Source organism: Leopardus geoffroyi, chromosome C3 (genome assembly GCF_018350155.1).
Source record: "Leopardus geoffroyi isolate Oge1 chromosome C3, O.geoffroyi_Oge1_pat1.0, whole genome shotgun sequence".
In the NCBI taxonomy this organism is placed as follows: Eukaryota; Metazoa; Chordata; class Mammalia; order Carnivora; family Felidae; genus Leopardus; species Leopardus geoffroyi.
Window position 1 is genome coordinate 39,089,729 of NC_059338.1, and position 13,453 is coordinate 39,103,181.

At 38.0% G+C, this 13,453-nt stretch overlaps 1 protein-coding gene across 11 annotated transcripts in view; it reads left to right on the forward strand.

Annotated features, from left to right (window-relative positions):
* The window catches only part of RPS6KC1 (ribosomal protein S6 kinase C1), a 225,490-nt gene that overhangs the window by 160,353 nt on the left and 51,684 nt on the right, over window positions 1-13,453 (forward strand). For all 11 annotated transcript variants that reach the window (XM_045452516.1, XM_045452515.1, XM_045452511.1 and 8 more), the window contains 2 exons: window positions 9,300-9,382; window positions 10,482-10,577. In XM_045452516.1, coding sequence (XP_045308472.1) covers window positions 9,300-9,382; window positions 10,482-10,577 — 179 coding nt within the window. The remainder of the gene's footprint in view (window positions 1-9,299; window positions 9,383-10,481; window positions 10,578-13,453) is intronic.

The following is a 13,453-nucleotide window of genomic DNA, read 5'->3' on the forward strand; positions in this document are numbered from 1 at the left end:
CCTTCAGACTTTTAAAGTTTAAATGTCTAAACTTTGATCATTTAGCTTCTAGGTATTAGAGAAACAATTCAAACCTGGAACTAAAATGAAATTTCACTCTCATGGTTGATATGGCTTCTAGTTTTGTTCTCAGTTGCAACATTTTGTCTTGTTTGAGGAAACTTTAAAAAAATCGTCTCTATATCTAAAATAATAAATACCCTTGGGAAAACTAAGTAGTGTAGATGTCCTATGATGCACTGGTTTTGATAACATTAAAAACAATAGTGATACTAATTATCTCACCAGACTGGCAGCCAGATATTGTAGCCAGCTTGTACATTTGTAGCACATTTCATGTGATTGTGTGCCTGGATTCCTCACATGGAGCAGGGGCGTGGGAAACCATGAGTTACCTCCCAATCCTGTCTTCTTCCTGCTCCCAGGGCTCTTCAGCTTTTCCCCTGGCCATACGCTATCCATGTCAGAACAGACTGCAGCGGCCATTGCGCTCTGCAGAGAAGTGCCCTGGAAGGCGTCTGTTCTACCACCCTCTTTAAGCCACGGTCATCTCTTGCCTGGACTACTGTAGTGATCAGCTGACTGACCTCCATTCTCACCCTGCTTTAATCTGTGTTTCATTCAGCAGCCAGGGTGTGCTTTAGATAATGTTTGAAACTTTCTAGCCTACCATATATAAAAGTACGAAAGGACTGAATGGAGATCTCTGTGCTCAATGGAACTTAAGGAAAGTGAATGTGATGAGGCCTTAGTGGAAGCTTTGAGTGCCTTGAACGAGCAGTGCCACAGAACACAAGGAGGATCTATGTATTCAACAAACATTTATTAAGTGCCTCCTGTGTTCCAGGCACTGTGCCTAGGAGCTAGAAATAAGGGACATAATTGGTATAGTATTGATAATTAATTTTGAAGACCTGTGTAAACAAAGAGACTACCCAAACAGAACACGTATACAGTTGGTTAACTGGAATGTTAATAGACCTTTACAGGTGAATAGTTGTATTTACAGAATTGTAATTTACCAGACTAACAAAAGATGTGCTTAGCTGTTTCTCTTCTTACCATTTAGTTCCATATATTGTTGGATTAAAAAAAAAAAAATGCTTTCTTCTGTGTTTCTTTCTCTTTGTTCTTTAGTCATCAGCTGTAGTGGAAGACTAATGCTCAGCCCCTGCATAGAAAATCTTTATACACAGCAAGCGCTGGTGAGAGAAATTGACTAGAATTTTGTAATTCTAGTCCCTTTCAATTAGCAACAGATGCTGCAGGGAAAGACTGTCTGTGTAGGAACACAGTACTAATGTTTCCATGCCCTAGCTGACATGAATGCTCATTGCCGAAGAAAGATGTTCTTTTCCTTGGTCCAAGTATGTCACTAATGATAGATCAGATTTTTTTTTTTTTTACACTTTTCTCTACTCCTATCGGAGGCCATTGTGGCTTAATTTTTATATTGTCTTCTTCACTAAAGATCTCTCTTTTACCGTAAAAGCTAATAAGGTACTTGTGTTGTTTATGTTTCTCTTCTAAAAGTGAGAATTGGAATCCTTAAAGTCAGATATTTACATAATTTTTTAAACCCTGTGGCATTAGAAAACTGTATCTCCCTTTGCCCCCCAAATATGCTCATTACTGATTATTATTTTAATTTATTGCATGGATCTGTGCCTTTAAAATTGTTCCATCATTCTGATATTTGGATAAAGTGCTGTATCATTTATGTGACAGATTCTTCCAGCATCTAAATGTTGGTTTGACTATTACATAAATACTTTATTTGCAACAATTGTTGCAATTTCATTGCAACTTTTTTACTGAGTTTTATATGATCTTTTAATAAGAGTTCCACAGTTACTAGAACTTTGAGAGTGAAAAGAAATGAGGCTTCTAAGATTCTGTTTATTTAACAAGTATAGTTAAGAAAGTGGGAGAAATATTTAAATACTTATTCTGAAAATAAGATAATAAAGAAAATAGAATTTCTCTATATGTGAACTACTAAGAAAATTTACTCTATTTCCTACCGTGTCCTATAAGGAAGATATAGCAACAGAAGAACATACTGCCAGAGGGAGGTTGTGGAATTGTCTGGAGGGTTTTGCAGCGGGTCTGGGCAACTGTGTTGTGAGTAAAAGGGTCCAGGGAAGGGTGACATGACCTGTGTGGGTCCCTTGGTGAGAAACCACAGAACAGAATCAAGTGGTGGCCTCAGACTGGAAGCGTGCCTTATCAAACCCATCAGAGAACTAAATGTAGACTGTCAGACTCCCTTATTGACCAAGCAGTATAATAGTTACAGACCCTTAAAGAAAAGTAAGTTCTGAATTTGAGATGTTGAGGGTACCAAATTGCTTAAAATGCAAGGTGATTCATCTTTGTGAAGCTTTGTAGAAAGGTTGGTCTTTATTTAAAGCGGGAGTTTGACATGCACTTTCTAGGTTTTTCAAATTCTGTACAATTTCCAGCAGAGTCTTAACATTATCTTTGCTTATTTTTGAGTCACGACTTTGGCAAATGCGTGTGTGTGGTTTAAACTGTGTAATCCTAAAAAGCAAGGCCTCTCTCTACCTGTACTTAGGTATATGTCGTGATTTCAGTAATGCTGGGATTGCATGGTCTCTCCAGGGTCTTTTGGTATATGTGCTGCCGAATCGAGCACTCTCTAGTGTCCTTCAGGTTTCCTCAAGTCTGAGAGTGCATACTTGGCTTCTTTTTCTTCACTTCTCGCGTAGGTATAGATATTTTATGATTTCTTAAGTCCAAGCTCTCTGGTTGTTTTGCTCCTGTATTTTTCAGGAGCAAGGTTTATTTTGGGGTCAGATTAACATTATTATTTTTGACTATAAGAGGGAGACTCAGGAAATATCATAAGGGCTGTAAAACTCTCTTACTGTATGTTTTAGCAAGCCCTTTGACAATAAGGGTTACCAAGGCAGCACTGTTTTACTGAAAAATGTCTTGGCTTGTTGAAGAGTGTTCTATGAGGTGTTAAACATGAGTAAGACAAAGGTAGGCAAAGCACATTTTATGTTGTGATACCTTTATTGTTTTATTTAAACATGTTTATTCACTTGTGAAATATAGTTCGAATCATTAGTATGAGTCAATGAGATTCTATATTGTGTCAGAATGTGAGAATCGATAGTGCTAAAATGAGAATTCTAGAATTTTACAAAACTGTTCTCAGATATTTGATGTCCTTAAAATTTTTTAGATGGATTGAAATCTAATCTGGAGCCAATTCTGTGTCTCCATGACATTAAAAGATGAGAATGGTTACATTGAGTGACACTGATTCAATTCGTTTGTCACCAGATCTCTTAGGGAAAGAGAGCGGTGACGGTGGTTAGAAAGAAGGAAGTGTGAGAAGTGCTAGTCATTTTAGCATAATCCCATTCTTTGGGCATTTAGGTTAATGGAGGGAGAAGTTTTGAGAAAGGCTCATGAGTGCTTTTGAAAACACTTTTCAGGAGGCGCCTGGGTGGCGCAGTCGGTTAAGCGTCCGACTTCAGCCAGGTCACGATCTCACGGTCCATGAGTTCGAGCCCCGCGTCGGGCTCTGGGCTGATGGCTCATGATGGCTCAGAGCCTGGAGCCTGTTTCCGATTCTGTGTCTCCTTCTCTCTCTCTGACCCTCCCCCGTTCATGCTCTGTCTCTCTCTGTCCCAAAAATAAATAAACGTTGAAAAAAAAAAACAAAAAAACACTTTTCAGGATCATAAAATTACAGGTAGAAAGAATGTTAGAGGTCCCGGCTGTCCTCATTTTTAGAGTAAGCTCAGTGTGACATACTCAGCCAGGGTCAAATGGGGGAATGACAATACATTTCTTTGATTCAAAGACAAAAATCTGGGATTCTTTGATAACACCGTCTCTTTTTGAGTTTCTGTGGGAATAATCTGAGAATTTGTTTATTTTCTTAGGGAATAGTTTAGTTCTCCCCTCCATCACTTTGCTTCATGCCTATGGTAAGTATTGCACTTGTGGAGAATGAAGATACTATTTTACCACCCTGGAAATTGCAAATACAGAGTGTCCTAGCAGGGGAAGGGCATGTGCAGAAACTTGACCCATTGGTTTTTAATAGGAAAAATATTTGGAAATTGACACAAAAATGGTAAATTTATCCTTTAAAATGCTTTTGTGGTTTTTTTTTCCCCCAGAGATTTAAAACATTCAACATAGGAGTTTAAAGGGATTTCTAAGCTTCGCTGTGTTTATACTTAAAAATAGCCTCACAAATTTATTTGTTAGACACATACACCTGACTGTTCACCTAGTGTTTGTGGTAGTCATCATGTAGCTTTGTATATAAATCAGTGCTCTTGGTTTATCCTGAAAGTTTTTGTGTAGATTTTGCAAGGACAGCAGTTTTAGAACAATGGTTTTGACAGTCACACAATCTCAGGCTTCTTTTTGGCAGTATAATTTCAGAGTATATCATTACTTTTTAATATAAGAACGATTGGTCCTTAAAGAATATTAAAGAGGCATCCAAAATCCTGCATCCTGATTATTAAAAGAAAAAGAGAATTCTGTTTGAAAATCCTAAGGAAGAAATTCCACAAGTACTTACTGTAGTTATTGTAATAATATAAATTCCCTAGCCATTAAGAAGTTCTTCTTTGTATCTTACCTAAATACAGAGCTCTTTGTTGTATTTTAGAGTCATCTGTGAAAACCAAGGTCAGTTGGTCATGATGTCAGTTTCACATTAATTAGTGAATCCCTGCTTAATATAAAGTCATTTTGAAGAGCTTCAAGCTGCATTGTTAAGGGGGTGGATTTAAAACCTGTTTGGTGTCTTTATTTCCAGATTTCCATGAAAAAAAAAAAAAGCCTTTTCAAAGTTGTTATCCTTCTTTACTGGCCCAACAGAATAAAGATGGCATGCAGCCTAGGCACCTTCATCCTTTCAGAAGCAGTTTTTCTTAGATTGAATGTCAGCAGTCTCTCTAGACCTGAAGTCAGAAAGCTTAAACAATTGACAACCAAGGGGAGGGAAGAAAGAGGAAGTAAGGGGAGAGGAAAAGGAGCCAGCTGTCAGTGGAAGAAAGAAGAGGGGAAGATCAAGGACAGATGGAGAAAGAAATGGGGAACACAAGAAGTAGACTAAAGTTGGCAGGTGCCTCCTGGACGGAAGAGCAAGCCAAGGGAAGAGTGGGAAGTAATTGGCTTTAGGACCTGGGTGGGTCTCTTGGTACTGTACTGCCTGTGTTGCCTCACTTAGATTGGGGCCCACCAAACACTGTGATAATCCACATTTGAAGCAGTGTGTTGGTCATTATTTACCTGTTTATTTATCTTTCTCTGGCAGAAAGTTGAGAGGGATTTCAAAGCAGCATAAAACTAATGAACCTAGTTCTTAGAGTCCTTAGTTAGGCAAGTTCATAGAAACCAATAAAGGGATACACGTTGTCTGTCTCATGACGTACCTCTCAAACTTTTCTACCCGAGTACTTCTGACTGTAGAGGTGGTATGGAATGGGTACCCCAGGGGACGAGTGAAATATGATCCTGAAGTTTCTCTGAAGTCTTTTTAGCTTGTAAATCCATGCAAATTTTACATTGTGGTCCGTGAATAGATCTGTGTTTCCCTTAATAGTAAAACAATATCTTCCTCCCTCCTCCACTCCCCACACCCCCCCTCCCCCCATATATGAAATCCTTTGATGCTCAGGAAGATGTACTATGCTTATCTGGTAGCTTCAGGGACACCCATTGCCCCTTTTCCCCCAATAGTGGTACATTTCACCCAGTGCACATTCCCGGCAGTGATACAGGAAACAGACATAACCTGGTAGCTTTCAACGGGGTAGGCTACACTGGCGATGGCACTTTGGACTTTTCACTGAATAAAAAGGTGCCTTTATAAATTATGTTAGCCATTGATTGTATTACATAGACTTACCTCAGCAGCCCTCTGCTCAATTCTAGTAGGAAACCTTCATGAGCAGAGGCTTGGAGTGTGGCGCTAGTCTAGAGCTCCTTAGGGTGTGTTGTTAGACCTTGTAAAACTATCTCATTAATTTTCCCAATTTTCTTTGAGCTGATTGGGTCAGATGTTCCTCTTCCCTGGACACACAAATGCAATATTCTTGCTCCTCCAAGGTCATCATAAGAACTTGCTTAAGTTCTCTGTAGGTTTAGAAATTTAAAATCATTTGCGTAAAATGTTGAACAGTCCTTACACATAGTAAGCAGTGATAAATGTTAGCTGCTGTTTTATTGTTGTAACTGTCATTATTGCAATATGTGCCTACTGTGAGCAAGGCAACATTCATACATGGAATGTGAGACTTGATGGCTGATCAGTCATTTTGGGTCTTGAGCTGTGAACAGATAGCGCCTTTATAAAACTAAGAAATATATACTTCCTACTATACGATTGAAGAACATAGAATAATAAATTCTTGAGCAAAAAGATACTAAAATAATGAAACCATTAACTATGCTAACCTTGATTTTCGTTTCGCATGATTTAGCAATGTAGCCAGCTGAGGGAGTTATGTGGAAGAATAGCACCCAGCATAGTGCCTAGTTCATACTGCTTATGTGTGTTGGTTGAATGAATATGATAGGTTGAGACTCATTACGGAGGCCGGGATGTATACATGCCTGAGTAAGCAAGGCATCTAAACGTTACTTAATGGTCAGGGAGAAGCCGTTTCAGAATTTTGGACAGGGAAATGATGTAGTCCATTGCTTGCTTTAGACTGGAAGGAAATGTGCAAAAAGTTATATTTGATGACTAGACTACGGGTTTTTTGCTTGTTTGTTTTTGTTTTTGTTTTTTAGTTTTCTTAAGTTTCTAATAACTTACACCCTTCCTAAAGTTTCTAGAGCATGCTTCTGAAGGTGACAGAGGCTCTCTACAGGGAGGTTGGGAAATGAGTGGGGGCAGTGAATTTGAATCTGGGAAAGGCAGCATAAATACTTTGAATGAGATCTCCCAAGGAGTTGTCCTTTAAGAGAATCACTATTTTAGAAAATCCTTGAGTATCAAAATCATAGAGTTTACAGCTAAATTTAGCTGAGAGGCCCTCAGATCTAACCTTCTTCCAACCCTCTGTTCTGGATGAGATCAAGTGAATTCCTCAGGGCCCTTAACCCAGGACTCCTGATATCTAGTCCATTGCTCTCTCTGGTATATAATACATTTCTGCTGTGGGGAAAGGACGTAGGCGGACTCTTAGGGAGGACTGGCCTGCATAGCTTCATCTTCTTGCACCAGCACAGGCGAATGGTTTCATGTCATCTCTTTCAAATGCACCACTTAGCTAGCTGTTCAGGTAGGTTCATAAGTATAAGCATGAAAATAAACATCTCCCCACCTCAGAGGCAAATCACTAAAATATTTTGTTGTATTTTCTCACTAGTCTTTTTTTCAAACATATACTTCTAAAATTAGAATTCTATTGTTTTCTAGCTTGTTTTTTAAAATTTAATATACCCATTTACTTATAGGCTTAAACTTTGCATGAATATATCATTTAAAATGCTCATGTAATAGTATTCCATCATATTGATGTGTGTATGTGTTTACATACACATACACACATTATGCAAATATATATACAATGCATATATAATTAAGTCTCTATTGTTAGATAAATAGTTCTCAGTTTTTCAAGCAAGCTGCTATTTCCTAGATGCACGTGGCATCAGGAGGACTAGGAGACTTTTGGTCATTCACACAATATTTCAAGTAGTTAAATATCTATGTTTGCTTTGTACCACCTGGCTGAGAGCAGCTAGTTTGAGGACGGAGGTTGCGATTTGGCACGGAGCATGTCATGAGAGGAAGGCCTGGGCCGGAGCTAGTGTGAAGGGATGTAGTTCTCCACCGACCACTTGAGTTCCAGAAGAAGAGGGTAGGTGCCAGGATATGAACGAAGATGCTGAATAGGAAGAGTTTCAGTATTTTCATAAGAATGGCTCTGTTTTCTTTTTCTTTCAATTTTTAATGTTTATTTTTGAGAGAGAGAAAGACAAAGTGTGAGTGGGGGAGGGGCAGAGAGAGCCGGAGACACAGAATCCGAAGCAGGTTCCAGGCTCTGAGCTGTCAGCACAGAGCCCGACGCCGGGCTCGAACTCATGAACCATGAGATCATGACCTGAGCCAAAGTCCGATACCCAGTGAACTGAGCCACCCAGGCGCCCCTGTTTTCTTTTTCTGGTCCACCTGACCTTTGCTCCAAGACTTAAAGCTAAAGCTGTTTTTGTGAGTTTGTGCCTCTTCCCCCCAGTAGATTTACTAAGTGTTGGTTAAAAGGCTGGGCACGTGAACATCACTTCAGTTACTTCCAAGTTCCAACCTAACTACTTAAAAACTTTCGAACAGTATTTTTATGATTTGTGGGTTACCCTGCACATGAATAATAAACATGTTTTGTTGGCCAAATGGAAGTGAAAGGGCAAACATTGACAGGCTTGGTGACTAATTGAATGTCTTTAGGAAAGGACAGGAAGGCGTCAAACATGACCTAAGGGCTACGAGGGCTACAAGCCCTACAAGAACTGGTGAAGTGAGGAGCGTTGCTGAGTTGTGGGGAAACCTGCAAGGTGATACCTGAAAACTGTTACATTTCAGGAACTTCAGGGACAACACAGAGAAAACTGTGTTGATATTTGTGGGCATCCTGAACACACCCTTACCTTAACCGGTAGTTTTAGGGCTTAATGCTTTAACCTGTCTGTGTGTACTTCTAAATATCAACACGGGTAAATTTGCATTTCACATGCTCCTTCTTCAGTTGAAAACAATTGATTATGTAGGAAAGGGATGGTACTATAAATCAGGTTTTAGTTCTGCTACTGATTTACTATATGACATTGGACAGGGCATTTCACCTCTCTGGTTTCTAATCTATAATTAAAAGGATAATTACTGGTTTAAATAATTTTTGAAGTTCCTTCTGAACCTAGAGCCTTTATTTCTAAAACAAAAAATGACCCCTGAGGTAGAGTTGGCTCTACTTTCTTGAATTTGAAAAATTAAGCAAAATGCTGATCTCGTAGATTCATGTAACTTTTAAGTGTAGCTTCTTGAAGGTGTCCCTCTATCAACTAAAGAACAAATGTCTCAGTTTAATATATGACTGCATCAAAAAAAAAAAAAAAATGCAACCACAGTAGGTGACCAAAGGGGATAAGTAACTTTCAGGAATTTTGAAAGCCCAGTAGTATTTAGTATATGCTCTCTCAGCATTAAAAAGGTCACCTTGCTAATACATGTTAATTTTGAAAGTTGAATTGACCTTTGGAATTTTAATATCAACCTTTTTTGGTGTGTTTAGAGGTTGGAGCAATCACAGAAGAAACGGAAGCCTGTGATTGGTGGAGTTTGGGTGCTGTTCTCTTTGAACTTCTTACTGGCAAGGTGAGCAGTGACCTGGACATTTAATAAATTTACCCAGATGCTACCTGGATTTCAAATTGAGAACATTTAGCCTTTGCCTTCAGTTGTTAGATCAGGGATGAAATAGGGAAACCTTCGATATAAAAAAGAAAAGGCAGAAAAGTGAAAGTTTATCAAGATTCCAGATTTTTTTAAAAAGTGGATTGTATTACATTGACTAAACGATCAGATTCCATTAAATCATAGTGTGAATGTGCAGAAAGATGACTAAACGTTCTTTCTCTCCATTTTCTATGATGCAGTTCAACGGCGTTAAGTCTGTAACATTCATGTAAGGATGTATTAGAATTCTCTGGATGTTTTAAACATCTTGCTGGAAACCAGGAGGGAATTCTCATTTTAGAAAATTAATGTAGATATAAAAGGTAACATTAGCTTTATTCTCAACACTAAATTTTTCCTATCTGTTCTGGCTTAAGGACAGAATTTATACTCCCTCTGATCAATAACTTTTAAGTAAGATGTTTGAGGTTAATAGACTTTAATAGAGTGTTGTGCACATTGCCTCCTGGGAAGAAAACAGAGGAAATGAGCAGGAGTACTTTTCTAAGTAGTCAGTCCTCTACCGTAAATATGCAGGTAATACTGAACTCTTAAGATTGTTGTGGATTGTTACAAATCACCTACACATACAATTAAATCATAAAGTGCCATAAATGTAGAAATCGTTATTATTAACCAGTTCTAAACTTAGAAGGTTTTTAAGACCATTAAAAAATCAGAGATACCAACTCCCTTTTTAGTTTTCTTGTGTAATGTTAGCTTTTCTATTATGAGCTGTTCGCTGTATAACTAAGGGAAAAGGGCTAGAAGCCTAAGCTTATGATGTGATTTTGATGACTGCCTTCATTTCTGTTAGATATTCTGTATCTCGTGGCCCTTGTCCTAAACTGCTTAGGCGACGCTGTGTTGAATACTGCACCCCCAGTGAAGATGGTTGTTCAGCCATCTGGTTGTTAAGTACAACCAAAGATGGTTGTACTTTGCTGTCCATAAATCCTGTGATAGAACAGAAATGATGTTACTTGGGATAAGAAGTGTACCTGATTGATTGTTTCAGACTCTGGTTGAGTGCCATCCAGCAGGAATAAATACTCACACTACTTTGAACATGCCAGAATGTGTCTCTGAAGAGGCTCGCTCACTCATACAACAGGTAATTTAATTGACCTATATTGACCAAGCATATCAACCACGCAAATTAGCTGCCTACATAGCTCCAAACCCTTAAAGAAATTAGTTTTGGGCAAGAAAGACTCATTACTAATTACAGATTCAGAACTAATACTGTGCATGGTTAGGCCTCTGCTTTTATTTAAGTATTAGTGAGGTCAGAGAGAACAGTTAAAGCTTATTGGTATTTCAGTGTTTTTTTCTCAAAAATCTAGGCTAATGTTTAATTAATTCCATATATTTGTATAGGTGTGAGATTTAAGTATCATTTTTAGCTTGTCTGGAGCTGCTCTGTTTTTGCTATTCCATTTTGTAACCATATGAATGGTAAATTGTCTTTCTTTTTTTTAATGGCTATTTTTAATCTCTAATTCATATTTAGAAATTTAGGAATAGGCAGTTCAGGTTGCATTGCAGAAAAGTGGTGTTAGAAAATCTTGCGGAGTTCGATTACTCCTAGCTTCATCCATTGATGGAAGTTGGGCATTGATGTCAGTTAATGCATTTTCGGTGGCTTTAAAGAAAGAGACTATTGATAATTAAAGTTCAGTATCTCAGAGGTAGGCTTAGAACTCTAGTGAGCTTCTTAAATTGATTCCCCACATTGAAAATGTTCCTCTAGTTTTAAATAGTGAGTTTTGGTGAGTCTGCTGAGGGTTGTCAGCATTGGGTAAGATGGGCACACAGCAAATCAGCAAGAATTGTCAGGCCTAGTATCCTTATAGTTTTATTAGAAATATAAGGGGGAAAGTTACTTGAAAAAGTTCAAGAACTAACATTTTTGTTTCATGAAACCTGAATTATTATTTTTCTAATCAGAGAAAATGAAACTTAAAAAAAAAAGGAAAAGGGGAGAAGAGAATATATTAAGAAGAGAATGACCTAGTATTTTCTTGAAGAGTAATGAGTGATTTGGGTTCCATTCAACAAATACATGCACAAATATGGGCAAGACATAGTGCTATAAGCTATAGAGGTAAGACTGACAAGTAACTGTATCACTGATGGGTTTGATAAAAGCTGTCAGAGGCTTAAAAAATACTTGGCAAGTTAAGATAAGGAGGGGTTATAACTGATACGGTGATAGTATTAGTAAAGTTTTTATGTAGTGAATGATATTTTTGTGGAGCCCTCAAATTTTGGCATGACAAGGTGGGATGTTGGAGAAGTAGCTAGGTGGATCGAACAGCTTCAACAAGGAAAGGATTGGTCCAAAAGACCCAAATTAGGAAATCAAAAGCTTGGTTTATCTGGAGTGGAGGGATAAATGTAGGAATGAGTCCTAGTACTAGTTGAATGTGGAAAGGTAAGTTGGAGTTCTCTTATGAGGTTCTTTTATCATGATAACCAGGGAAGAGTGATTCTATTCAATTCAGCAAAAATAAATAAGTAAGTAAGTAAGTAAATAAATAAATAAATAAAAATAATAATAATGGATATTTGGAGTTTCGGGGCAGAAGATAAAAGGATCAGAGTTGTGCTTCAGGAAGATTAAATTTTTCCAGGGAATATAACACAGAAAGAAACATAACCAGGTTGGAAATAATGAGATGAGAATACCATTGAGCACTTTGCAAAAGGATTAAGAGGTAATGCAAAGACACAGAACACATTTCATTCTAATGGGGAAAAAAGGACAGCTACTCATTTGATTTCATCTTATTTGTTGTGGCACAACATGATAAATTCCAAATATTTTTTTTGTAAATAATTTGAGGAAGGCTAGCAAATGCTATTTTTTGTTTCTCACCTTAAAGTCGTTATTATATAATACTGAGAATAGAATTCCCTGCATTAATTTATAAAGGCCTGCTGCTCCTGTCTTTATGGGAAGGTATGTTATAAAGGAGTCTTGGCCTAAAGTATGTTAAATCTTAAATCCCCCAATACAGATATGTCTATATTATATAGTAAATCAGCATTCTGTCATTGGCCTAAGGAAACTACCATTCATGTTGAGGAAACATCATCAGGAAAGGGAAAAGGGGTCTCTTGACATGATTAGCAATTTGTCATTTTGACTTTTCCTCTTCCACTACCTCACAGGTCATAGGGGTCACTTTTTAAAAAAATCACAAAATGATTTATATGGAAATAATTATTCTGCTTTGGGGAGATTTTCCCCTCTTTGGACTTCTAGCTCCTTGCTTTCTTCCTAGATTTCATAATCCCCTGTACCTGTTGTTCAGTCATCTCAGTCACATGAATGGTGCTAGAGTAGACATAGTTACATTTTAAATGCAATTAAAAAGAAGATGCTTACATTTTACAAACCCTCAGAGCATGTATGTTTGTACTTCACAGTGTATATTTAGTTAATCATGACACAGTTCTTTTGTCACTTGAAAAATGTTGCATGAGAAAAAGTCCTTCAAAACAAATTTTTGTGTCTTCATTGCTTAACTTTACTGCCTGAACATTCTTTAGGATGAAGGAGGCTGGCAGTGACTCTTTTTGGTTTTGCCACTGGCTGACACATTTGCTTAAGCAATAGAATCTTTATGTGGTCTCTCTTGAGGCTGGTATAGTATTTAAAATGGCAGGATAGGGGCACCTGAGTAGCTTAGTTGGCTCAGTTGGTTAAGCGGTGATTCTTGATTTTGGCTCCGGTCATGATCTTGTAGTTCAGGAGTTTCAGCCCCGCATTGGGCTGTGCATGACTGTGTAAAGCCTGCTTAGGATTCTCTCTCTCTCTCTCTCTCTCTCTCTCTCTCCCTCTCCCTCTCCCTCTCTGTCCCTCCCCTGCTTTCACTCTCTCTCTCTCACTCTCTCTGTCACTCTCCCTCTCTCTCAAAATAACTAAATAAACTTTAAGAAATAAGTAAATAAAATGGCAGGATAAACAAGATAGTCATGGGT